Source organism: Anguilla rostrata, chromosome 6, assembly GCF_018555375.3.
Source record: "Anguilla rostrata isolate EN2019 chromosome 6, ASM1855537v3, whole genome shotgun sequence".
NCBI classification, from domain to species: Eukaryota; Metazoa; Chordata; class Actinopteri; order Anguilliformes; family Anguillidae; genus Anguilla; species Anguilla rostrata.
The window spans coordinates 26,257,853-26,285,657 of NC_057938.1; the positions used below are offsets into that span (position 1 = coordinate 26,257,853).

The window sequence follows — 27,805 nt, forward strand, 5'->3', positions numbered from 1 at the left end:
CCCCAAGTTTGTTTAAAAGTGTTTTGGTGTAGTCTGTCAAGTCAGTGTAGCTGAGTGTCAGACGGAAAATCATGCAACTTACCACTCTCAGTGTTGCCTATTCCTCTCTGAACATGAAAGCATTTAGAGCAGTCCAACCATTAGTCCATGAGTCCCTGTCAAAATAAGAGACACGTTTAGTAGGCCTGTGCTTGTCTAATGCAGAGAATGGAAAACAAAGTCTGTTACATAATAAAAAAATACATTTAATTAAGTGTACATTTTAGATATCTTTTACTTTAATAAACCTATATTCTGAGAACATTTGAAGCATATCTATAAATAAATAGTTACTCCTTGAAAATGTTTTCATCAAATTAGCAATCTTCTAGGTTTAATGAAGATTAAGTTTTTCCTATTGACTTTAAATAGCTTCCAGTTTCTTTGCTTTTAACGTTGACGATTTGGCCTCACGTTAGTTAACCTTAATGTCAGACTGTCAGCGTTTTTTCTATGCTCTTAATTTGAAGTTTATCATGCTGGGAGTACAGGAACTAATTTTCCATTCTAGTACTGTGTAGTAGCTGCTCTAGATTCATTTAATACAGCTAGAATGATGCTAGCAAGATAGCTGGGTAATGGCTTTGCCGCACTCAGAATGATATCGCAGAGAGAAAGAGGGGAACTTGCTCGTTTTTATACTGTTACAGACCCTAAGAAACATCAGAAGGGATACACCGTTTACAAAGTCACAGCAAGGGTACGTATCGATTTCGCTAAATCCCTGTAGTGGTTGCGGGTAGGATATTGATATTAGCGAGCTAGCTAGCTAATATCAATATACTAGCTAGCTTGCTTTTCAGACAGTGTTGCTGTCTCGCTACCCGGCTCCCTTGCCATGTCACCACGGTGGCTAACAATCCGAAACATTGTGACTTGCGAGCGATGTCGCTTTGATTTATTTTACACATGTCAGTTGCTTTCATGGTGAATATATGTAGATATAGCAGGTAGGATGTGGACATGGAGATGCTGTGGCTGTGAATATACCTGAAATGCTTGACTTGATTTTTTCAGCTAATGAATACAGTTCTTTCTAATCCCTACTCGCTAGCTAGCTGCCAAAAAATGTTGTGAAGCCTAATGTAGGATAAAGAAACTGAAACTCAGCTGGTGTATGCATTTAGCAAACTTTAGCCCAAATCACGAGTAGATAGTTCATTCCCTGGTTACGCAAAGGACATTTACAGAGAGAATCTCTTGTTACTAAACACCTTATATTTTTCTGCTGTGGTTGCAAATTACTGCGCATCAGTGCACATATATAACTGTAATTTTGAGGGAGTCACCTTTGCGTTGGATTCTCAATTTCTGTAATTCGGAATCGCAAATGGAAGAACAGACTGACTTGGTGAACTTAAATGACACGTTGAAGGCGTGACCATTTTATGCGAGTACTGAAGTTGTGTCTTTTCCCCCTTGAGGTTAGACATCAAGGGAAATATTGGAACATGTTTGCCAAATAGAGAGACAACATGCATTCGATGCATGTTTCAGGCTTTTCCCCCAAAATGTATGGTTTTCGAGAAGAATTACCCTTATGAAAAAGTTCCATGGGACTTTTTCATAAGGGTTGAGAGAAGTTTGAGAATGAAATACACTGGACACAACTGCTGGGATGATTTCTAAAAAGAATGTATCAGGGAAGGTTACGTTGGGGAAATAACATCCTGGGCATGCATAATTTTTTTTTTTACAAATTTTCCTTTCATAAGCTTTGGGTGTCATTTTGAACCTGTTTCTGCTGGTTAACCAGTATTCAGATGTGATTCATCAAGTAGGCCTAGCTATATGTAACAGTGAAAATTCTGCTCCAGGTATTATATTATATTGTCACCCTAACATTTATATGGACCATACTGCTTCAGATGCCGACCTACTTACTGCAAATGAGGGATGCCTTGCTTTTATGTTTCAGGAGAGTCTTTTGAATTCAGTAATCTATTTTTCCTGTTTAGTGTTTTATGAATAACATTTTTTGTTGCATTAGTACCCAGAGTATCCCTCTCTTTATTTCTCAAAAGTTTTCTACAAAAATGATAAAAATATATTCTGTGGTATCTGTGGCAGATGACTAAACTGTCAAACTACTTTGATGCTATGAAGCTGACTCATTCACGGTTGTGATTGATGCAAAACCCTTTTCTGGTGAAAGAATTAAACTTTGGATCAACACACCATCCCATTATTCTTGCTTTTAATCCCTTTATTTAATGTGTCTACCCTGTTGTTGCTGATATTTAACTGTTCTCCAGCAGGCCGTAAGAACTATGATTTCACATTATGAGCTTCCAATAAGAAACCAAGCAAATAAAATCTCCATACTTTTATTTTATTATGATGCATGGAAGTCTTGACTGAACATACTGTATTATGTCACATTCCCCAAAAAAACATATTGAAAATATTGTACAAATGCCTGTTTAATTTGATCCAGTATTGGCATCTTCCATGGCAGTTGGACGAGGGACAATAAACACAGGGGATCTTATAGGCCTATGTATGTCTCGTTAATAAGGTTGTGAAGACATAATCATGAATCAGGCCTTTTTTAAATAGAGGTATGCAAAAAATGTGTGTTCACATGCTTAAAATGTGTTGCTGTGTTCTATGGAATTTAAAGCATTGGTAAAGTGAGCCAGATTTTTTATGGACCAATCCATGTGGGCAGGTGCCGACAATACCATTGGCGGTGCTGGCTGGCTATGGCCCAGCCTTGATGTGACTCATTGCATTGGAGAGTCATGCCATATAGGCTAATTACTTTCAAGAAGTGATTATGTGAAAGGTGCTCTTAATAATGGATTACAGTGTGTTTATTATACATTGTTTTAACCTCCCATTGATTATTTATATATTTGCAAAGTCAAATTAAATGTAGGCTATTTAAATGGGATTAATTCATATTCCCATATAAGTGACTGTATAATGTCAAAATGAAACAAATTATTCTGTCTACAGGAATGGGCTATATTAACAATAAAAACCTGAAAATGACCTCATTGATAGGTGTCAATAAAGTACACTTAAATTGGGCCATGTGCATTCCATTTTTTGACAGATCACACTATTAAAGACTACATACAGTATGTTGATTTTAAATCCAGTTGTCTTCAAGCGCATGATTGCAGAATAAATATTGCTGACTTCGCAAACTTCTTACTACTGAAATGGCAGATTATGTCTCTAGATTAGTTGCACTGTCATGAAGACCAAGGAACTGCCTGTGGAGCTTCAAGATGAAGTTGTTAGTGGCTGTGAAGCTAGAGAAGGTTATAAAAAGATTTGCCAAGTTATCTGAGAAGCACATTTGAGTTATTTTTGTAACAAAATGGAAAACATGTGGTATGATCAAGATTAGACTGTCCTGCAAAACTGAACAGGATGAGAAGGGCAGTTGTTAGAGAAGTGGCTAAAAAGCCAGGTACAACAGTTGCAGAACTCATTGAAATGAAATGGAGGAAGTTCAACAATCTCTTCAGGACTTGATTTGTCAAGAACAGATTTGTTCTTTCAGTGACATGTGACACATGGTATAGCCTCTGTGTTTAGAGTGAAAATTCATGTTCCAACAGGACAGTGACTTAAAGCACATGACAAAAACTTCAAAGGAATGGCTTAAAGGCATGAAGGTCAGTGTTTTGCAATGGCCCAACCAAAGCCCAGAATTAAAATCCCATAAAAGCCATTGGTCCATTTGTTTGTCTGTGACATGTCTGGAAAAGTAATGTCTAGATTTCCATGAAATTTGCCAAGAGGAATGGTGGCACTATCCTCTAGTGCTACCCTTAGGCAAAACATATCTCCAAAAGTGAAGACAGGATTTCCAAGACACTTGCTCTGTGCATATTCATGCAAGGAGAGGTTGTTGTGCCTTGGTGGAGGTCTGCATTGTACTGAGTGCATTCTTTCTAGCTGAATCATCAATTTATTAAAAATCTAGAATTTTATACCAATATGTAAAGACTAAGGAATGACTCACCAATTTTATTAGCTGTATCAGGCATTTCTATGTGCTGAAGTTTGCTTGTAATAGTTTTATTGTGTTCTGGTCGTCTCTCGGTATTTGCCAGCGTAGGCTGCTTCCCGATTATTCCTTCATGCAGTATCTAAACCAGATTTATGAAACATTTTAATGTGATCTGTGGTTTTTATATTGTCTATTGCAATCCAGAACTAGAAAACAACTGATTTTGAATTGTGTTTGTGGGTTTGTTGACAAGGCCTGGTGGGTTTTTGCAGAAGGTTATAAGGGAGTTGGAAGTTGGTAAAAATAAAGCTTTTTTAAAATATTTTTTTTTAATGATGATGTCTTTTTGACAACGTGGACTTCCCCACATTCGATTTACTGTATACAATTGTTTTTATAATTTTTTTTCTTTCAAATTTCTATTTTTGGCACTGCTATCATACTACCTATCATATTACTGCCCTCACTGTTTCACTGTTTACAAACATTTTAAGTATTCATAAGCTAAGTTCACACTTGCCAACCCTCTGCTTTCAATGACAAATAAGTATTTCCTGTAATATCAGTTTATGTGCCGGACAATGTGTATATTCTTCATGTCTGTGTCTTATAATGTGATGGAAGGCTATTGTTTGTCGTCCTGATTTCTCTGTTAATGTGGTGTCAGGCCAATGCTGCACTGCCCACTCACAGTATAAACAGTGCCTCAGTGTGAGGCACCCTTGCATTCTGGGACAGTGGCCATCCCATGCATGATGTGTGTGTCTGTGTGTCTGTGTGTGTGTGTGTAAGAGCCGTCCCCCGTGGTGTCAGTTCTGCCTTGGATCAGGCATTTGTTTTTTTATACGTATAATGTCGTCATTGTCAGTAGCTTCCAGAAAGAAGAGCTACTCTCATTATAGAATGATTTCAAGAGAACCCAGGAGCTTGCTTGCCATTTAAATAGTTTTTAAAGGTGTCTGTGCGTGTGTGTGCATGCGTGCGCTCATTTTTTGCATACTCACATGCTTTTTTTGTGTGTATTTTTGTTTTTTGTGTGCGTGTGCAAGTGTCTTTCGGAATACAACAGCAAGGATGTACAAGCAAATGTGTGTGTACGAGTGTGCTTAAAATGTGTGAGTTGGAGTTTTTTGGGGTCAGAGGGTGAGGCAACAGCTGCTGAGCTCATTTTTTCCTACTTTTGTTCCCTCTCCTCCAGATAATCTCCAGGAAGAACCCAGAGGACGTTCAAGAGGTAACCCTGCCCCTCCCCTGCCCCTGCTGGCAGGTTATCAGAAACTCCTGTGAACACCTAAAATAACCTTTCAACATCTAAAACTGGCCCAACTGAAAACATACTCGTGCTGAAATAATATCAAAAACCCCGAAAATGAATAACCCTTTTAAAAGTATTTATGTGGAATAAAATCGATCAGCAGACACTAGGTTTTGTGATACTTTGGAAGAATATCATTTAGAATTCATTTACGATATAACAAGTTAGAATACTGGGAATAAGTGAAAACACAATTTAAAATATTGACTCTGCAGATATGGGTAAATCAATTGCTGTACTGTTTACTTTCAATATGTTCCATTTTTTTCCATTTGCCATTCCCAGTCATAATTGTAGGCCCGTCCCTCCGCTGCAAAGTGCAGGGAGTTGATACCAGACTGTAGGTTTTTACCACCTGATCACAGGCATTATAATAAGCACACACCAGATTGGTCTGTATGGTAGGCTGTTTGCTTTGTAAAAGCTTACCTGGCTGTTACAACAACTCGGTTCATGATCAGTCACGTAGTTGCGTTTTCATGAATAAAGCCCCATGCTTCATAATCTTAGGTCTCACGTTACCGTTGGAAATGTCTTTATTTGATTAACATTTGTATGTGCAGAAAAAACTACGTACGCACATTACAGGGCGTTTTCATCTACTGTTACAAGTATTCCGCACATCTGTTGCAGTCATACCAACTATGTGGACTGGATGTAACATTGGACTGAATGTATTTTGGTTTTAATTGTGTCGATTAGGTTATGAATGTGAGTGAAATGGCTAATGGCTACTGACATGTCAAAGCACTTTGAAGTAAAAATTCATAGTGCTAGACTAAATATATTCTGAGTAAATGTGCAAAATCTAGAAACTTTTACATTGATGCTGATTTTTTTATTTTTTGCTCAATTTTTCCTGTAGTTTGCTTAGGTGGCTTGAAAAAAACACTTAACACAACTTGAGAGTGCTTTCCAAAACATTACTTTTAAAAATGGCACTGTACTGTACATGGCTTAATTTCAGACAATATAGGTTTGATAGCTTGGTCAGATGGGTTTGTGAGGATTCACGAATCCTCGTCAACTACCTCAACTGTTATCTACTGTTATCTGTTATCTACTGTTATCACACTTAATAGCAGGGATATTCAAACCTGGTTCTACAGTGCTAAAGATGTTTCTGAATTTCATTCCACCTGAGCTTTATTTATTATTAAGTGTCTCGGTCTGAATACTCATTGACTGAATGGTGAAATGCTCAGTACCTTCAGCTCTTTCAGGTCAATTGAATTCATTAGGCCTGAAAATGAATCCAGTTGTATCGATTGAAGTTCAGTTGGACAAAAACCAGGACTCTGAACTGTTTGCAATGAGCAATACATTTGCACTGGTGAATAGAAGTGCTGTATTTGGTCTTACATTTTACTTTGATTTTCTGGCTGGTTTAACCTTCACAGTGTTTAATGCCAGATCAATCTGAGATTTCAACACAAGGTGGCGCCATAGCTCATGTATTGGAGGTTCATTCGGGCTGTGCGTTGAGATGAGCTGGATGAGATATTGCTATGATTATTATCAGCGCTCAATCTGAAATTTCAATGTTTTTAAGATAAGCACTGACTTGAAAGTGTTGAAAGGGCAGTGCCCCTTCATTTGGTAATTGGCCTTGATTGGGTGTACTGACTTTTTTTTCCTGGAATTTTTTCATGCCTTCCCACAGAAATAACTTCTGTGACCACGAACCTGCACGCCTTACAATCATGAAAGGGATAGTTTATCTTCTGTGACTTTAAAAATATTTTTATAGCCTATATTTTAAATATGATTTATATATTCCACTTTTAGAGTTTGTCTGTGATCGGTCTATTTTTTGTGTATGATGAATGATATTTTAGATATTTAGAGAGGTTTCTGATGTCAATATATTTATAAAACTAAATATCACTTTTTATATTATGTTGCTACTTCTTTCCTTGAGTGCAGGAGCTCATGTAAATGGTCATAATTCATATACAACTTCTTACAGCCACACAATAAATCCCAAAACTTGGGTCATTTTGTGTTTCTTCTTCTGCGTATTAATTTTCCTGCCTTGGCTATTTGCAATTCTCCCCTGTGGCCAATATCCATTTCAACCAAAACCAGCACGCTTGAGCCAGTCCCAACATCTGTTCATTCTTCATTGTTGCCAGTTGCAGGACACGCAGGTTAATGTATTTTTTACATAAGGACGTGCACATGTGATGCTATTCCAGCCAATCAAATATGTTAAAAAATGTTCTGGCTGGTACTACCCTCCATGTTTGCTTCAGTTATTAGATGTTGCCTGCTTGCTAACAAATAATAAGCCGAAGTCACTGCTGCTTATACAGACGTATACTTAAAAAAATGTAGCAACACAAATGCAAACTACAACCGAGTTTTCACGTTCATGGAAGATAGATGAGTGCAGAAGTGAACTCGAAGGAAAATGTTTTAGTTTTACCATAACAAAATAAATGAACTTGCTTGCTTTATTATTAAGCAGAGATCTTGAGTCTAGAGAGCTTCTGAACGTGTTTAGCTTTGATTGTGTGTGTAGGTTGGAAAAATTATGAATTAAAAATAATAAGAGGTTCAGCTAACTATGATTTGGCTACTTTCTGAGCATCACATTTGAATGTAATTTACAGCATCAGTGGTGCAAAAAATAATCTCCTCATTGGTGCATTTATGTTGCATCATCATATCGGCCCATTATATCACCCATAATTTTGGGTCTTAGCTGATACCTGGCTTGAAGTTCTTTTCAAGCTTTTATTAGTTAGTACTGATATGACCCCTATACTATTGTACATCAGGAATGATATTGCTCCTTCTGCTCATATTAATAGACATGGTAGTATTAAAGAAATAGCTCTCCTCAAATGGCATGTTTATGTGAATTAACATTCTATTGAATACAAAACATAGCGACTCTGCCCTGTTCCATGTTCTTATCCATCTGGATAGCTGATAGCGCTCAGATCTCATGCTTTTGGAGCGAGTCTAAGACAATGAGGACCAAAGCAGGCACAAGTTCATTGAATAAATATATGAAAACAAAGGAAGCAGTGTTTTGGTATACATCTTGTCATGTTTCTGTGAGACATACAGGAGAAAGTTTTGTTGTAACTTCCATTATTTCAATTTTTTAACAGATCCATCAAGTTTTTGCTCGAAAACATTTAAAGGACATCCTACATGGTAGAACATTTGTTCTACATTGTCTTATTAGCATTTGGTAGTAATTACGGAGTATACGGAGGCAATACATCTCTTCATGGATACAGAAGGAACAAAAGAGTGAAATTTGTGGGAAAAACATAACATTCAGCAAAACTGGTCATGTCAACAAAGTAGCTATGTAGATTTCCTTTTTTGTTCTTTGGGGAGATTAACTGATTTGTTTTGTGGATCTAAACTCTTCAGCTGATATAAAATGAATGATTGTTCCATGCCATATGCCCTGTACTCCAGTTTGGTACATTTGTATTTTTGTGCTTAGAAACTCTTTTGAGATTTAAACTTTCTGCAATGGAGCTAAAGTTATCCTAATGAATACCAGTGTTACGATTTTTTTCCTTTTTATATAACAGCTTTCTTTGATGCCAGTTACCACTGATCTGGGTCTATAACAATCAATAAAACTTTGGGTGTCGAAGTGCCAATTACTATTAAGGATAAAATAACCAAAATAACCTTTTTGGATGATGAAAAGCTTTTGGCTGAGGAAAAGCTGGAATTGTATTCCAGGGTTCCTTAACGATTGATCGAGTTAAGCTTCTGGGGAATCGTGGGATATAAAGATTTTTTATAGGAGGGTCATACTGTGGACACTGTAACCAAACGGACTGAAATTGAAAGATCAGCACTTTTAAGAGGGGCTGGGTGACTTAGGTGATGGCCAGCTCTGCATTTCATTTTTATGAATGGTCCTTATGAAGGATGTGAAAGTGCAGACTTCAGGGGTCTAGAACTCTGCTGTGGTAGAGTGGACCTAAAACCTTATTCACTGTCCACATGCTCATTACGAGCCGTGACGTCGGCGGTTCGAGTCCAACCGCTGTACCTTCCTGTCTCACATCTCTCCTGCTACTACATGCTAATGCCCCCTTAAAAAACCTTATTAATCCGGGCATGAAACTGGGTCTGAATCAAAGCCGCGTTACAGAACTTTATCCGGAACTAGGAACCTTTGGAACTCAGTGCGTTCCCCGCAGAACTAGGGTCTAAATTTAGTTCCTGGGGCTTTATTTTACCCCCCAAAAAGTTCCTGCTCGGGGGGTAGTACTTGCCAAAAGTACAGGAACCTTTTGGGTGGAGCTTGCAGCGCTGAACATTTCTGATTGGTCGAGTACTCACAGCATTTTTTTGTATTTATTTTCAACCGCCATGTTTGAAAATATGCAGCCGCAAACCAATTCATTTTTATAATAACTTCAAATCAAACTTGTATGTTATGCGGCGCAGTAGCCTAGTTTTGGTTATAGCCTGCCAACGTCTTGGAATTATAACGTGTGCTCTTCTGTTCTTTTCTTGCTTTAGTATTCGTTTTATAAAATGCTAAGCATTCGTGCTGGGACAGCATATTACGTAGGCTACCAAAACATTCAAACAGATTAAATCGGTTGTTGAATATTTTATTCCGGATTTTCTTTGTTAGCCCGTTGTAATTGACTCAAAACGTTTGATACAGTTATGTGAGGTATGCTGTAGTTCTGCGTAATTAACATTGGTGATACAGTAAAAGCAAACTGGAAATCACCTTCCGCACTTTTTGTCAGGGTAAAATAACAGGTTAATTCTAGTAATCGTCCCTTTAGCTTTTTCAGACAGCCGTAATTTTACTCCATTTTACTGCCATTCTTCAATTCCACGAAAAGACCAGGAAGACTATGGACTAATTTATGGTGCATGGTTCGCATCTGGAGGGCACACTTCGCTGCTCGGCTAGCAGTAACTTCGAAGGAAAGCAAACGGTGGCTGTACCACTGCTAATTTAAATTTTCACGCAAGTCCGAGTTTTCGTTCTATTCTTGTCATTTTGCAATTAGCCTATATGGAATTGACGATGAGAAAGTAATCAAACAGCAAATTGTTTACAACGTGTGCATGTTTTCTGCTGTTGTTGCCAGTTATATTGGAAATGTGAATGCATTCCGTCACCTCGGATGTCAAGACATGAAAGTGAATGTTCGCATAAAAACATAATGAATGTGTTTGAGAGGATATATAAAACAGTTACAATCTGACTATTGGCCTGTTATATCCTATTTGTTGCATAACAACGGTCCAAGTTCAACTACCAACGACAGTTTTGCTTGACAACGGTAAAATATGCCCAAATGGCTGCAGAAGAATATTTAAATTCCAGGTGATTAAATCGATAAACATCAATAAATACAAAAGTAACCATATATAGTCATTGTTGGTAACCCGTTGTATATAAGTGGAATAAACCCCTCCGGGCTGTCCCGGTTATTAGAAAATAATGTAGGCTACTTCGGTGGTAGTATGGGGTTACACAAGAAATCATAGGACAGAAGGACGGACGACAACGTCGCTTTTTCATACGTCAGTGGGCTAATTTTCCTAATCTTCACGGGACTTTAGGCCGCGGTGGAAACGCAGACAACCATGGGCTGAAGGAACCTTTTAGTTCCTTGAAAAGTAGTTCCTGGGACTAAAAGTTCCGGGTAATTTTGGTGGAAACGCGGCTAAAGAAGACCTGAAAGGGGCTGCAGGGCGGCTCATCCGGTTAAGTCACCGTCCCAGTGCACGGATGAGCCCCACGGTCCGGGATCAAATCCCAAACTTGCCAGTGGAAACTGTGGCCGGTAGCCCTGCATGGCGATGCATAATTGGTGGTAGAGTCGCCCAGGATCCACAGATCATTACTCTCCAGTGACCCCTGCTGGGTGCTCCAGCACCTGCAGGTCAGGCCGTTAAAGCTGCACATGAAGGGTCTTCCTCAGGCCATCTCTGTGCAAGTCTGGCTGCTGCACAGGGGATGTGTCTGTCAGCATTCATTTAACATCCACCATCTTGCTGTGTAGGTCACATAGTGCTGCAGTTGTATTTGGATATATAAGGATTATTGTTAAGCCCAGATCAGAACTTTCTTTAACAGCTATATATGAGCTGTTTTCAGTAGAACTATCTTTTAATTCAGGATCTCAGAGATCGTAACAGCCATCAGCAGGTGATCTAAAACTCTGTACACGCTATACCGAATTTCTACTATAATTATTCCGAAGCGCTTTTGTCAGATGCGTCAGATGCATCGCTCGTTAACGTTGTCAGAATGGAAGACAAAAGCCATGGATGCGGGAGCGCAGCCCTCCGCGTGCCGCGCGGAGTTTGCTGGACGCCGGCGAGAGGTCCGCCTCCTCGGGACCGCGCGGGGATTACACGGCGTGGCGGAGCCGTCAGGTGCACCGATTCGCATGGGGGGCCCGCGGGAGCAGATGTTCCAAACCGTACCTGCGCACGTCTCCCATGCTTTAATTACTGCTCTTAACACGAGGGCGAGGGAGAGGCCTTTGAGCGGTTCAGGGTGAGGTCATGGATGGGCTAATTACATGCGCGTTTGCACACAGATGGTGACAGGGCGCTGGCTCCGAGCCCATGTGGATATGAAGGGGGGGTATGGTGGGGGGTGCGGTCTGGGCTGCATCCAACGTGAGGAAAACATTGCAAACCGTTTTCATAAACAACAACTGGCCGTTCAGCGCAGCATCGTTTCGGAGCGCCGTTACCATAGCTGCTGGCAGCGTGATTCTGTACAGCGTGGCACCAGTTCCTGAACGTGCGAACTGCTGCTTAAGGTTACGCCCGTGGTTACAATGCAACAACCCACGGCACGCCCACAAAACGGTAGCAAACATCTCAGCTGACCTGCGATGATGTTAAGGTTTGAAAAGATTTCAATACATTACATTACATTATAGGCATTTAGCAGACGCTCTTATCCAGAGCGACGTACAACAAGTGCATAGGTTTCATGATGTAGAGGCGCAAAAGAAACACTAGAGTGAAGTAAGGATCGTAGTGCCAGAAGTGACCACATCGATCAGGACTCCAACCCTGTAGAGTAAGCTTGTTCAGCAAGCAATACAAGCATAAGAATGTCTGATGGTGAGAACAGGCCATTCAAAGCTCTGAATTTCGTCTCCTGTCAAGAGAGCATCCAGTGCTGCATCATGCTGGACTAAGACGATCCAAGAGATTCTGCTTCTATTACCTGACCTGGCAAAGTGTCCTATGCATTGACAACTTTAAAAAAGAAATTAATTAAGTAAATTAAATGAGTTCTTGACATCAGAACAGAATTTACCTTGTACTTCTGTCCAACTATATCCAACTGTTCTGTTGACAGAATTCTCTCTTTTTGTTTTGTACTTTGCTTTATTAATTCCGTTTACAAATATTTTAATCTATTTTGAATCCCTCCCTCCTGCTACTCAGCCTGAGGAGAATATGTGTCTTCAGTCTGTTCTTGAATTTTTAAAAATTCATACCTGGCACCAGTTTAGTTACGCTCCTTTGTATTTTTTCATGTTGGATTGCACGACTGGTCACAGGATGATAAATCCGCTCGGTGTTCGTATTTTATCCAGTCAGCTTTGTAGTTGGTTAATGGAGCACACATGGGCAATGGCATTATTAAACCTCCCTAGTTTACTGGCTCATGGTGACTGTACACATGTGCAGTACTCTCGATTGCCACGTGTTTCTATCCTATGTGTTCCACGCCCACTTCAGTGCCACTGAACTTTCAGGAGGAGGTATAAACTCACGAGAAGCACTCATGAGCCTTGTAGTACTCCGGTCTAAACCCTCGGCTTTTTACACTGGTTTGAAGCGTTTGTGCTGTTTTTGTAGTCCTAATATTAAATAAAAGATGAATATCAATATTACATGCAAAAAAATGTGGCGGGGGAAGCTCCCGTTGTAGGCGGGCATGGTGCCGGGGGCGCTTTGAGGCCCCGGTCGAGACGGGTAACGGCGCCCGGGCCGCTGTGGCAGCCTGAGAGCCGTTTCGCCGGCTGCAGCCGTCACGCCCAGACGGATGGATCCCCAGGCTCTATCTGACAGCCGCCTTTCCCCCATTTCCTCGGCGTTGCCGCGACGCTGGTTATTAAATACGATTCCGTTCTCCTGAGGAGTGTACTTCAGAGCCAGGATCAATGGTTTCCTCTTTTTAAGGAGCATCGGTTAATTAGCATTAATTATTCATGATAATCTATGAGTCCACATGGCACTAATTACAGTTTGATCAATTACCAGAGCCATGTGAATGCCTGCAAATGAGTGACTAAGTAATAATTTAAGATGGCAGTTAATCTTAAATATTGTTAGTTTAACAACATAAAAACACTTGATTGTTGGTATTCATTTTAACTGAGAATGAGTCTCATATTGCAAAGTTATTTTTTTACTAACAGTTAATTATTGTGTCTTCTGCTGTTGGTTCACTGCTTGGATTCTATTTCAGCATGTGTCAATGTGGGCATGCGGTTAAATATAAATACTGAAGTCTTTCATCTGTGCTGGGCACATGAATGGTTGGTGAAAAAGGTTTCACTGTGGTATGATATAGGAAAAAATGAGCATCGGTGTGCATAACAGTTTAGAATTAAGTCAAGCCTCATTTAAAAGAGTCTTCTTGGAATTAGTCCTCCTGCGCTTCCATGAAGACTCTTTTAAATGTGGCTTTTGTTCTAACAAATGATCTGTCCTTATTTCTAGACTGTTATGCACACCGATGCTCATTTGTTCCCATATCATACCACAGTAAAAACTTTTTCACCAATCATTCATATGCAGATCTGTGGTTGTAACTCAGATCAGGTAAACAATTGGGATAATTAAATAATTATCCACGAATTAGCCACAAAATCATGAAACGGGACCTTATGTTTCCAACACTAGGGCCCAGGAAGAAGTTTTCTTGTGTGCTGTGTATCTCCACCACTGGGATACCTTGAGCACTGGAGAAAGTCATTCAGCATTAAGGTTTTGACCTGAAATGTCTGTTAAATTTGTTAAATGGGATCTGTCTTGGAGCAGAAGTAAGCATGACTGTCTGTAGAGACGTGTTCATTTGAGGTAAGCCACATGCCCAACCAGAAAGCTTAGGCATGGCTGTTCAGGGACTGATAAAAGATTTGCATGAGATTATGGCTTCATCCCCGGCTAATATTTGCGCAGCCCTGTCAAATTTATGAATTGTATTTTTCAAATGGCTAATAACTTCTTCCCTCCCTTCGGAGGAGAAAAGGAGAGATGCAGGATTTAGCCAGTCAAATGGGTAGTTTACAAGGCTCCGACTGAAGTAAGCTGCAACCGTATTGTGATGATTGGCTATGAGCTTGTAGGCCTTGGCCACTTCATGGACGTTAAGATTTTAATCCCTTGTGATTACCCACACCTGACCACTGATATCAACACTCTAGAACTTTGGCCTTTGCGGCTTGCCACCAGTCACAAACATATAATAAGCACCTCTTATAACACATTACAGCACCTCAGGCTGGAACCAAGCTAAACGGAAATGAAAGGCCTTTGTTTATGGAGGTTTTTTTGGCAACTGTGAGTTGCAGTTGCTCAGACCCCTCGGCTATGGTGCTCATTTTCCTGGATGTTCAATACGGGTTTTGCACGTTAATGAAATGAGACGTTGCTAATTCTGAGTGAAGCCAGCTGTTACAGGTTGAAATAATAGACGGTGCGCTACCGTTGTACCCTTGAGCAAGGCACTTAACCTGCACTGCTTCAGTACATATCCAGCTGTACAAGTTTGTGTTGTGCAAATTTGTGAGCTTGGCAAGTCACCCTTGGTAAGGGCATCTATTAACTGAATAAATTGAAAAGGAGAACATCACACTGACATGGTTATTTGTAAGTGTAATAATAATTCTGTACAGTTATACTGTAAGGGGAAAAAAATTCTGAAAAAGCAGGGGTTTTAAGAAAAGCATACAAATGGACCCCCCAAAGGGTCCCTTACTCCACAGTTCCATGCACCCCACATATTGCATTCCACTCACAGCACCATCCTGCCCCAGCTCAAAAGCCATGGTAAACCTGTTCTCCATTTAGATACCCACCCCTGCTCATGCACATGACACCAACAAAGACATAAGCACTCATAAACGCATACACTTATTATTACACTATATTATTATTATCATTATTATTAGGGGTCCAAGCACAAAGTCTGTAGGAACCCTATTGTTTTTGATAGAATTTTTACTGTTCTTGTTTTTCCAGGTCAAAAAGTGATTTTGCGGTAAAAACTACATGGTACAAACACCAAATTTAGAGGGTGGTTGGTTAAGGGTGCAGCTGCCTCAGACACAATTATGACCCATGTCCACCATGGGGAGGCGCTATAACTGAAGCAAACGCGTTTAGGCTCATAACTCTGGAACTGCATGTTCGATTGTAAATCCCCCCCGCCCCGATGGGCACCGTGGAAAACACAAATAAACACATGCGTCAAAACCCCATCTGTAAATTTATACTGCGAATAAGTGCCCATCGGAGAAACTACGCAATGGAACATAGCAATGAAGCCATATTTACATTATTCCAGGGCTGTGATAACAAAATGAGTAATGATAACATCCAAGTAGATGAGGAAAGCTTTTGTTTGTTTTTTAACACCCAAGTAAGCTTTTGCAAAACAGATTTGGGTTATTTCCTTGTACAGAACATGTTGGGTTATCATAAACCAGCTTGTTGGGTTATCTTATCCATTTAACCCAGCTTGTAGGGTTGAGCATTTAACTCAAGCGCTGGGTCATTTCAACTTCTGTTGAGTTAATTTAACCCAACAATCTGTTGTACAGTTTAAATGTAAACCCAGTGTGCTGGGTTAATTAAACTACTATTGGGTAAAAAAGTTTCTGCTGTCTTAACCCACCCCATCCCTCTGAAATACACTCACTCACACACACGTGTACACACAAAAGGCAAAATATTGTTTCAATTTTATATAGTATTTTACAAGTGTGCTAGCACGTTTGGGGTTGCTCTCAAGACCTATTGTTTTTGTGAGAGCCATGCGAGGCTGTAAGGATAAGTTTCAGTTTTCACTGCAGGAACCAACCCACCAACCAAAAACAACAAAGAAAATATTTATCCCATGTCATCATTAGCCACACTTAAACAGGTCTTCTGCTAGAAGTACACAGATAAATGAAACACAAATTGTGCCTCTTGATAACCAGTACATAAGACCCACTGTTCTCAGTTTGTACCGATTTTCACTGAAAAACACCCAGATATTTTTGGGTCTGTTTAAACTGATCGGTTTAAACTGATTTCCACCCGGATTTTATGTTTCCACGCATTAAATAAGTTGTTCCTGTTTGTGTGAGGTTATGTAAACGGTGTTCTCTTATGGTGAAATTGACCCTTTGTCAAGCCCCTCCCAAGTCCTGTGCTCTGTCACTGTTGTGAATTCTGTGAAACTTTCGCTTCAGAAAGCAAGTTTCCATAGAAAACCCATTTAGAGGACCCGTCAGTGATACACTTGTATTTGTATGGACTTTATCAGGGTGAACACAGACCACTTGTTAATCAAGTAACTCCCGGGTATGTTACATTGCACTGCATTTAATTCATTTCATGGTAATCTCATTGCTATGCAATGTCGGAATACCTGATACTGCCTTCGCTTTGTTCTACATGGAAAACTCTGTTCTACATGGAGAATTTCCAATAATCAAGCAACCATAACTTCTGCTCCTTTTGACGTCCCAAGACGTCTCTCCTCATTGACAGCTCACATCCTTAGGAGACATAACGTCCAGTTTTCCGCCATTTCGAATTTGTTGACGTATCAACATGGAACTTGCAACAATTTGTCAGGAGACTGACCTCTAAAAAGTTACTATAAAGCAAGCAAATACTCCAAAATGCATGGCCACAGTCCAGGCTTATAGGTCAAAAATTGTAAGACCTAGAGCTGCCAAACATTATACTATGTATCCTTTCATCACCCACCACTCAGGTTATTGATCTGTTTAGTCTAGAATGGAAATGTAAATTATAGGGCAGATTTTTTCTGGAGATTCCTTAGCTCAAGCCCCAACAGATGTTGCCAAGTGTTTTCGTTTGCACCTGACTAGATTTTCCGCCATTTAAAATTGTTTCTTTTAAACAATGTCTCCTCCTAGACTATTTGACCAGTTATTGTTTAATATACTCTATGGCCAAAGCTCCATAAATTTGGTGTGCATTACATAAAACAGGTAAACATTCACATGAACGTTTAACCTTCTGTCATAAAGTGCAAACATGCAGCAAGGCTTGCTGCCATATTTGAAATTCCAGCAGTACACTGGAGACCTGAGATACCATGGGTGTACTTCATGAACAGAGCTATGTAAAATAAGTAAGATTGACTTAGCAATATAGTAGAAGGGGTGATGTTGACAGGGCAGGGGGGTGTGGCTAGACCAAAGATGGTGGGGGCACATTGGCAGAGTCTGTCTTAACCAGGGTGATAGTCCTTGGTAAGAAGCTGTAGAGGTGATGGGATGTTCTAGTTTTGATGAACTGGTTCTGTTAGCCAGAGGTAAGCTTTTTAAAGTGTGCAAGGTTGGCCAAAATCTTTCCTGCCCTCTTCTTTACTCTGGCATCATGCTGTTCTTTGAAGGGCAGCTGACAGCCAATCACCCACTCAGCGGTATGGATAATCCTTTGGAGTTTGGCCTTGGAGTGGGAGAAGGTAGAGGGGAACCGGACTGTGATGGATTATGTGTGTGATGCTTTCAATAATTGGAACTGGTCGAATTGAGCCAGTACCGGCTGTGGAACGTCCTTTGTTGGGCTTTCCTGATTAGACAGCGGATGTTCTCTGTCTCATTCCATTATGAGAGTTGGTGACGTTAGTCCCTAAAAATTAAAATGACTCAACTGAATTTACAACTGAACGCTCAATCTTCAGGAGGTGAAGTAAAGCGGGTTCTTCCAAAAGTTGGTTCTCATCTCTACAGTTTTAAGTGCGTTCAGTTGTTAGCAGAGCGCAATGATGTGAGATAGTCTACCTTCCACCTACACATGGACTCATCATTATTGGAGGTGAGGCCCACTTAGGTGATGTCATCTTCAAACTTGACGGACGAGTGGCAGGAGCCACAGTCATTGGTGCAGAGGGAGTAGCGCAGAGGGGAGAGCCCACAACCTCGCTCTGTGCTCACAGTGAGGTGGTCGACATGTAGGAGCCACGCAAACTCCTTCCTATCTTTCAGGAAGTAATGAATCCAGTCACCAACAGTGGAATGAAGACATTTAGCTGGGAAAGTTTACCATGGAGTTATGGTGTAGGAAGCGGAACTGAAGTCAACAAACAGGATCTTGGTATAGGAGCCAGGGGTGTCCAAGTGTTCTTGGACAAAGTGAAGGCTCATGTTGGCTTGTAGGCAAATTGAAGGAGATCTGGAAGAGGGTCAGTAGTGCCATTCAGAAAGGACAGTACCAGCTCCAGGTGCTCAAAGGTCTTCATTTTAATGGAGGTCAGTGCCACTGGCCTGTAGTCAATGAGCAGGTAATCTTATCATTATTGGGCATGTGCATGATGATGGAGGATGCTGGTCAACACAGGAGCCAGCTGGTTCATGCAGTGTTGGAATGACACTGGAGACACACCATTTGGCCCTGCCGCCTTTCTGATGTCTTGTTTCTTATTATTATTGTTGTTGTTGTTGTTGTTGTTCTTGTTGTTACTAGAAGTTGAAGGAATTGCTATAGTGGTATCTATGCCGTGGTTTTGAAAGATGATCTTCAATATTGTCCGTCATAGCCTCACTCAGATGCAGAAAAGCTCCACCATCACTTAATTAGATCACAGGACCCAATAGGCTGCCACCTGGTGTATGGGTGTAGCTTGGCTAGTTTGCTAGTGAAGCACAGTGAAGTGAAGGTCTTGTAGTAGGTTACCATGACAACACCTTCTGGCACAGCCCTCAAATAAAAAAATAACAACGTTGCCATTGGCCAGTTAGTTAATTTAAGCTAAGTTAGACACTAAGGTGTAAATATCCAACGTTGAATCCAAGTTTCTGTTTCCTGCCTTTGAGAACAAAGGACTCAGAAAAGATATTTAGAGCTATCTGTTTCTCACATTATTGTTCAGTTATACCGCAAACTCAAAAAGACTGGTGTTAATTGCTGACTGTCTTGTTGCAACTGCTTGGATACCAAATTAAACTTTGTTGACTTCCTAACAGCATCAGAAACAGTGCCTCATCTTTCCTTCCATTGTGCTCTCCTTTTGTCATTTAGTGCTTACTAATGGAATGGAAAAGAGAATTCTTGAAGCCCACTGTGTTTTCTATAGCCCCACCTGGCTCAGACATACTAAAATATAGGCCTAGTGCTGGAGGCTATTGCATGAAGAAACTGAACACACCCATACACACACCAACACCCATCCTGAGGGAGGAAGCAGTGGCCTCACTGCTGATGGCATGACACCTGGCAGCAGCTCAGACGATTCAACCCAGCCAGCGCTGTGCTATGAAGTGTAAGCACACCCCCACCAACCTTTTCTCCCTCCCTCCCTCCCTCCTCTTCACCTCCAGATCACCGTGTGGAAGAGGTACAGTGACTTCCGGAAGCTTCACCGCGACCTCTGGCAAATCCACCGCAACCTCTACCGCCAGTCAGAGCTCTTCCCCCCCTTCGCCAAGGCCAAAGTTTTCGGTAAAGGTTTGATAGGATGTGGTTTCTGAAAACAGCGAGAGGGAGGTTGGGTCAAAATCGGCCTCTGTGAGCAGACATGGAACTAGCCGTCTGTTTAGGGCCAGCCAGGGCTGAGAGGCGTGTAACACAGTGGTTCCCAATCTGCGCCGAGACTCGCCAGTGGATCACACAAAGGGTTGCTAGACGGCTAGTATTTTTAAAGACTTGTATATGTATATAATACACTTTCACATTGATATTCACAGTGGAAAAGTTAAGTAATGCACTTGGTACATACACTTCTCTAGTTGCTGCTTACACACAGTTGTGTTGACATATGAAAAAACACAAAATCATTTATTTGCACATTTCAACATACTATATGTTACATTTTACATTTTAATAAGAGTTGGTCATAGACGAGGCATTTGCTCATTATGTGGCTCATGGTCTAAGAAAGCTTTGTAACCCCTGGTCTACAAACTTCATTGATCTAGTAATGCATATATTATTGCCTGTTTTAATAAGTAAGCAGAAGACTTTGTAGTGGTGCTATTTATATGAAACATCCACAATGCTGGCAGAATACATTATTTGCTCTTGCTTTGATGTGAAAACAAAAATCTTAATGGTATCTTCAAAGAGAAAATCTTTTTTCCGTAGCAAAAATGCAGTCAGCCATCTTAAAGTAAGGTCAAGCAGGGCACATTCAGTACAAATTAACAAATAAGAAAGAAGGGGAAACTTAACTTGCATCTTAACTGAAAAGTCATGCACCTAAGAGATTCAATGTGTTCTAAATCACATCAGATTAATTGTGACCACTGACCTGCATGATGGCATGCTCATACTTTATCATTTGCCTTATGCTGATGGTTAACGCATACCATCCATTATTCATGCTATCTTCACAACATTAATTGTGATGATAAACATGACACTTAGGTGGGTACTGTAGGTGTAACTGCATAAAAATGCATACCAGAGAGCTTTAGCCTGCTTCAGTATGTGCAGTAAATCAGTTCCTGTTAGCCTTTTAAGGGGATGGAAAAATCAGATAAAGCAACAGCGTTACTGCCACAATTGAATACTTGGACAAGTGTGCTGTGTAGTGTAGTGAGAGAACTTTATCTGGTGCATTTGAATATGTCTTAATGATTGTAAGATGTTTGGTCATGTGAAATAACCAAACATCATCACTCGATATCACTGGCTTTCTCAAAACAAAAGGCAATTGTTTGTCAGATAATAATTTGTCCTGGTTACCCACAACTTCTTAAGATTAATTTAGACTTACTTTTCCTTCCCTCTTTCCTCCATTGTAGTTTTGTGCTAAATCTCTTGGAAATAATTTTATTTATTGTCCCAGAATTAATTAATACAGTCTCAGTATTATTCTTGTGAAGTCAGTGCCTCCTTTTATGGCAAAATCTGGAATGTATTTTCATACACTGACCATTGATAATGTAATGCCAAATAATGGTTCATGATGACCTGCTAATTTTGTATGCATACCTATTTCCTGTTGACCTTGGAACATATTTAATAGCATACAATCAACTTTACTCATTGAATTGAAAAAGATAAATTAGTAGTTAGCAGCAAATTTCAACTGCAGTACACATTTTAAATGGACCCTGTCAAACCTGTGGAACCAAACGGGATTTCTCAATTGCATTGATGACTGAAACATTCATAATTTAAAGATTTGATTTAGGTTTTAGAATTTGAATATTTTGTCTGTTGAACCTTAGCACTTTGCTACTATTTTCCTAACCCTGTGGAACCAGTCAGATGTTTGAGTCTGCGTTGCAGTGTAGGTAAATTCTGTTCTTCTTGAAGAATCTTTAAAGGCCAGCTGTTAGAGGTGCTTGACCACAGCACTCGCGTCGTCCCCTGCAGGTCGTTTCGACGAATCGGTGATTGAGGAGAGGCGCCAGTGCTCCGAGGACCTGCTGCAGTTCTCTGCCAACATTCCTGCCCTCTACAGCAGCCAGCACATAGAAGACTTCTTCAAGGTACGGTTGCCACCAGTGCCTTGAGAGGCACACCAAACCCTGATTGGTTGGGCTTTGGTCGTATCCATGACATCCAGATCAGATGTAAGGCATGTAAATATAAGAACCATGTGCCGCTTTTGGTAAGGATTTTTGGTCAGCTAAGCGATGGACGGTACATGAACACCACAAGTCCCCCATGTTTGATTGTTTGATAATGACTGATTGACGGATGGATGGATGTTTATCACTCCTTTCTGCATGAACATTAAATTATGTCTCTTGGTTTCCATGCAGTATACATCCAGTATCATTTATAGATGCAATATCCTATAATAACATTGCAAAAACAAACATTATAATTGCAATTAGAATCATAGCCTGTTAGTCTGTTCGTAATACTTTAAAATCTTAAAGAATGCTACTCGATCTATAATGAATTACCTGGTACACATCTCTGGCGCTGGTTAAAACGGGGTATTGCACTTAGAAGAGTAGCCATTCTGTTATTTTGTAAATGACTTAAGTGCAATAATCCTAACGGCTGAGGTTTGCATTTGAACCAAGCGTTAGTACCAATTAAGCCCATTTCCATTTGTGAATTTGAATTAAGAAGAAAAAATCGAGCTGTTCAACAGCTGCTAATCAACTTGTCATATGAATGGCAGGTTTTGTTCTAAAGTGATCAGATTTATGAAATTGCTCCACTTGTGCGAATACCTCCTGGTAGTTGCCAGAAACTTTCACAATATTACTTTTCTCCGATTTATTTTGTTTTCTTGGGTCAGAGCTGCTTTTTAAAAGGGAGATTAAGGAATTAGTGTTTTTTAGTTGAGTATGTTACGAGATTACACATAAAATAAAAACCAATTTTTTGTAAAATCTGTGTTTTCTGAGTGAACACCCACACCTCATGTCACAGTGAAAATAGAAGTCACTGAATGTGGTGCAACAACATAATTCATGTTAAGCATTTCACTTTTTAATGTATTTTAATGTACTAGTGTTGCAGTTAAAATAATAGGAAATTATAATATGTGCATTTTTGGAATAAATAGAATTAATCTCCACTGTGGCATAGTACTACAAAAAGCTCTCCTCCCATGTAGAATGTAAATAAATACAAAAAACACCTGTAAACATAATCAATACTGCTGTGGTCTACTTTTTATTCAATAGCTCAATCGTTTTCTAAATATCTATCAATTTAAATGTGTTATTACTACATTGATATAATTAAGCCCAACTTGCTCCTAGTGAGCCAGTAGATAAGAATGTGTTAAAGCTCATGGTTTGATAACTGTGATAACACTAGCACACACTTAATTTGTAATAATAAGTAAGCGCAATAAACATAGGTTTTTGCTTTTCAGATATGAGATGCATAAAGCATGTGGAAATTCCAGTTAGTGTCCATACTTGCGAGAAGCATGTAAGAGTAATCAAGAGGGCAAAACTAGAAGCATCTCTGGGGATGTGGATGTTCTCTCGGTATATTATGTGATATTTATGCTCTTTTTGCAATTTAGATAAATAAAAATAAATAAATAAATGATGAGGTGGGCATATTTATAACCCCTGTGGGCTTAACTGGTATGCCAGGTACCAACAGCAATAATTAATTTATCGGGTGACAGTTCACAGAAAAAGTTGCTCAGAAAGCAAGCAGTTTAGCTTCCTGATGCCCTCATAGGCTGAATTGCCTCATTGCATCACAGCTATGTATTGGTGCTCCGGATGCTGCGTCTTGCAGAAAAGTTACACTCTCTGTAAGGGAAGAAAACTTTTCAGCTGTGCATGTCCGTGCAGTGCTTGTTGACGTCACGTTGCGTTTGCGGGCTCTTGCATGCTAAAGCTTCGTGGAATAAAAACCGGGACAGATGGCCAGGAAATGGGATGTGAATCGGTGAGGCGTAATTAGACCAGGAACTGCGCCGGTGGTTAAGTCCGCCCTTTATCCACTCGCATAATGGCGGGCCAGTCTCAGAACCCAGGCCGTGTCACACTTCCACAGAATCCCACACGCCTCTAAGTATTCGGCAGCTTTTGTCTGTGTCTCACAGCTTGTTTGGTCGACGATGCCTATTTTATGCCGCTGCCTTCGCTGAGCTAACGCAGTTGCTTCATGCGATACGGGTTATTTTCAGAATGAAAGCTGGTGGGGGCATCACTCGGCAGCACACTGCTTCTGCCGGGCTTGGGGGGGGGGGGGTATAAGACTGGCAAGCAAGGCCAGCCGTGGGAAGGCCCTGCCTGTTTCCCGCTCGGGGTGGATGAAAAGGGGCTGCCCTTCATTAGGGATCGCACGCAACCCGCCCGCCCTCCCGCCCTCCCGCCCCACGTCGCCCGTATCAGGGTCACGGGAGCAGGCCGCCTCATTAATACATACATCTGGCAAATTCTCCCGGAATCAGTCTGCCGGGACCGACCCCTCGCCCCACAGGGGCGCGGGTGACGTCGCGCCCCCCCTCTCCGAAACGAAGGGAACGCGGGCCGATGAAAGGATGGGAAACGTAGGCTGCATTGTGTCCCGAGTGCTGTCGCCGCTACCGAGGTCGCGTATTCTTTCGCTTGCGCCACCAATTTCGGCACAGAAGCTCCCGTGCTGCAAAGCGTAGTCCTGCTATTAGAAACCACTTGACAACAATGGTGCGGAGACATGGGCACGCTGATAACAATCAGTGTTTATGTTACATTTAATTGCAGGGTTCAGTTATTTTCACATTAAATAGTAAAAAAAATAAATAAATGTATTGCCTCCCTGTTCCCGTGTCTGCACTACGGTGTGTTACTGTTTTTACTTTATGTTGCGGTACATGACCGGGTGAGTTCTCCTCAATGGAAGATTTCTTTTCTATGTAATACGGTGAATGAAGAGCAGATGGGCTTCTGTCCCTGAAAGGCATCGCCGGCTTCACAGAGCATCTGTTCTGTTCTGTGGAGATCCATTTACGGAAGATGTACAAATCCGGCATGCGCTGAGCGTGTAAACCATGTCAGTTTTGCGTGCCTCTTGTCGATTGTCCTGAAAAGGGCTGTCCATCCCTCAGTGTTGTTGGACATTGGTAGTGAACAACGGAACCGAGTTCATTGTGTGAGGCTTATCCTTATTACTGTAATTCTTGTGAAGCAATTATGCACGTTACAGTGCAAGTGCGATAGTAACTGTGCACAAGGATAATAAGCACAAGTGACAGGCTGAGGGAAGGGAGGTGGGATTCAGCATGTACGACCCAGCTAATGACATATTCCTTCTGTTGCGGGAGGGGTGGAATTGATGTATCAGTTGTGTATTGGTTCTGTTACAGGGTGGAGAGGTGGGGTTGATGTATTGGTTCTTTTATAGGGTGGGGAGGTGGGATTGATGTATTGGTTTTATTACAGGGTGGAGAGGTGGGGTTGATGTATTGGTTTTATTACAGGGTGGAGAGGTGGGGTTGGTGTATTGGTTTTATTACAGGGTGGAGAGGTGGCATCAGTGTGTTTGTTCTGTTACAGGGTGGAGAGGTGGGATTGATGTTTTGGTTGTGTTACAGGGTGGAGAGGTGGGATTGATGTATTGGTTTTGTTACAGGGTGGAGAGGTGGGATTGATGTATTGGTTTTATTACAGGGTGGAGAGGTGGGGTTGATGTATTGGTTCTGTTACAGGGTGGAGAGGTGGGATTGATGTATTGGTTCTGTTACAGGGTGGAGAGGTGGGATTGATGTATTGGTTCTGTTACAGGGTGGAGAGGTGGGATTGATTTATTTGTTCTTTTACAGGGTGGAGAGGTGGGATTGATTTATTGGTTGTGTTACAGGGTGGAAAGGGGGTGGTTGATGTATTGGTTCTGTTACAGGGTGGAGAGGTGGGATTGATGTATTGGTTCTTTTACAGGGTGGAGAGGTGAGGTGGGATTGATTTATTGGTTCTTTTACAGGGTGGAGAGGTCCATAACGGTTCTGAGCTCATCGGGCCTGCAGAGCCCATCTGGGATTTCCTTGCTGACAACCTTTCAGACTGCAGCTCTGAAGGTAGGCCTGGTGATTCTCAGCTGCTTTCTGGTACAATGCATTCCCTCACATCACACCTTCACCACGCCCTCCTGTCATTCCATAACCACACCCCCTCACTCACCTTTACCACTCCCTCCTGCCATTCCATAATCACTCCCCCTCACTCACATTTACCACTACCTCCTGTCATTCCATAACCACACCCCCTCAACTTCCATCCTCTGTCATCAACCCCCCGTCATTCCATAACCACACCCCCTCACTCACATTTACCACTCCCTCCTGTCATTCCATAATCACACCCCCTAACTCATCTTTACAACCCCCCGTCATTCCATAACCACACCCCTCACTCATCTTTACAACTCCCTCCTGTCGTTCTAGAACCACATTCCCTCACATCATTTCTGTATCTCTTCCTCTTGTCATTCCATAACCATATCCTCTCATATCAGATCTTTACTACTTTGTTTTCAGTCTGCGACTGCATGCACAGACGTAGGGGAGTAATGCTGGGGGGCAGGGACCTTTTCAGACACCTTTGGGTTTTTGTGGTGTAATATCTGCCTGAGTTTCATTAGCCTGTCAAATCAGCCTGAGTTCATTGGCCTGAAATGTCACACAAATTCTGGGCAGTTGCATACGGGGCCTACAGTGTAGTGATCCGTACAAACACGCTAATAAATTGTCCTTAACTGCCTTCAGTAAGCGGTGCCCTGGTTGCCTGAGTCCGCCTGCATTGCAGGCAAACCTCGGGCAACATGCTGGATTGTTTCTGGATGCTGTATTCGAGATTGAGCATCTGGAAACGAGAATGTCAGTCACTCTAACAAAATGCATTGCACAGCATCAAGCATAATTCTTGTATTTACTTGACTGGCCAGCAGAGGCCCCCCTAGTATTATGTACCAATTTAACCCATGGCTACTTTATAACAAATGCAGTCTGTCTGATGTGCAGAATGCATTTTCCATACAACTGGAGTTTCATGTATGAGGTGTATATTTTATTTATGAGATGTTAATAGCTCACAAAAACAGATGAAGTGAGCCCTTTAATTTGATTTAATGAGGTGTCCGTAGGTTTTAATGTGCTCGTAACTGTCAGTATATTGTTTATGAAGCACAAGATGCATTGCTTATCCTCTCATCACAATAAGTAGCTCAGAAATAAGGCCAGTTAGTTAATTAAATACTATACACCTCTTCAAATGGTATTTAAAATTCTAGAAATTCTCGTTCAGTTTATGTTCTGTCCTACACCATAATGTGTTTATGCACTGCGATTCTGAGTCTGGGGAACACGTCCCTATGTGCTGCCAGTGTGTGGATGTAAATATTGTTTTGATTTTCAGACTGGAGTAAAGGCTTATTTTAGCAAATATAGTCTTTTTTTATTGATAGTTGTACATTCTGTTTAAACGTAAACATACGTAAACACGTATCACTACTTCAGTCAAACAGTCCCAGACATGGCATGCAATTGGACAAAGCTGGCGGATATCATAGTCAGAATTGACACGCTATTGGCTAGAGCCAAATGGTTGGTTCATGGGAGTGGTCTTAGTCATGACTGACTGACTTATCAGGCATGCATCAAATTGAAGTGTATGTAGATGTTGTTGCAAGGCTGTATCCACTCCACTGTGAGTAGTGCATTGTGGGTATGTTTAATGTGAATTCTTCCTTAGTGCAAATGTTTGTAACGTTTCACTCGGAAGGAAAATTAGAACCATACTTTTCAGGTTGAGACTCTTGGTTTTCCCTGGTACGGTGTTGTCATTTTGTTTCATGTGTTCTAATTAGGTGTTATTGAAAATGTTTGC

General features: G+C 41.0%; 1 protein-coding gene across 2 annotated transcripts in view; it reads left to right on the forward strand.

The window, feature by feature from the left end:
* The first annotated feature begins 547 nt into the window (after positions 1–547).
* The window catches only part of rps6kc1 (ribosomal protein S6 kinase polypeptide 1), a 103,804-nt gene continuing 76,546 nt past the window's right edge, over positions 548–27,805 (forward strand). For both annotated transcript variants that reach the window (XM_064339255.1, XM_064339256.1), the window contains exons 1-5: positions 548–739; positions 5,208–5,243; positions 19,886–20,006; positions 21,888–22,003; positions 25,905–25,998. In XM_064339255.1, coding sequence (XP_064195325.1) covers positions 638–739; positions 5,208–5,243; positions 19,886–20,006; positions 21,888–22,003; positions 25,905–25,998 — 469 coding nt within the window. In that variant the 5' untranslated portion in view covers positions 548–637. The remainder of the gene's footprint in view (positions 740–5,207; positions 5,244–19,885; positions 20,007–21,887; positions 22,004–25,904; positions 25,999–27,805) is intronic.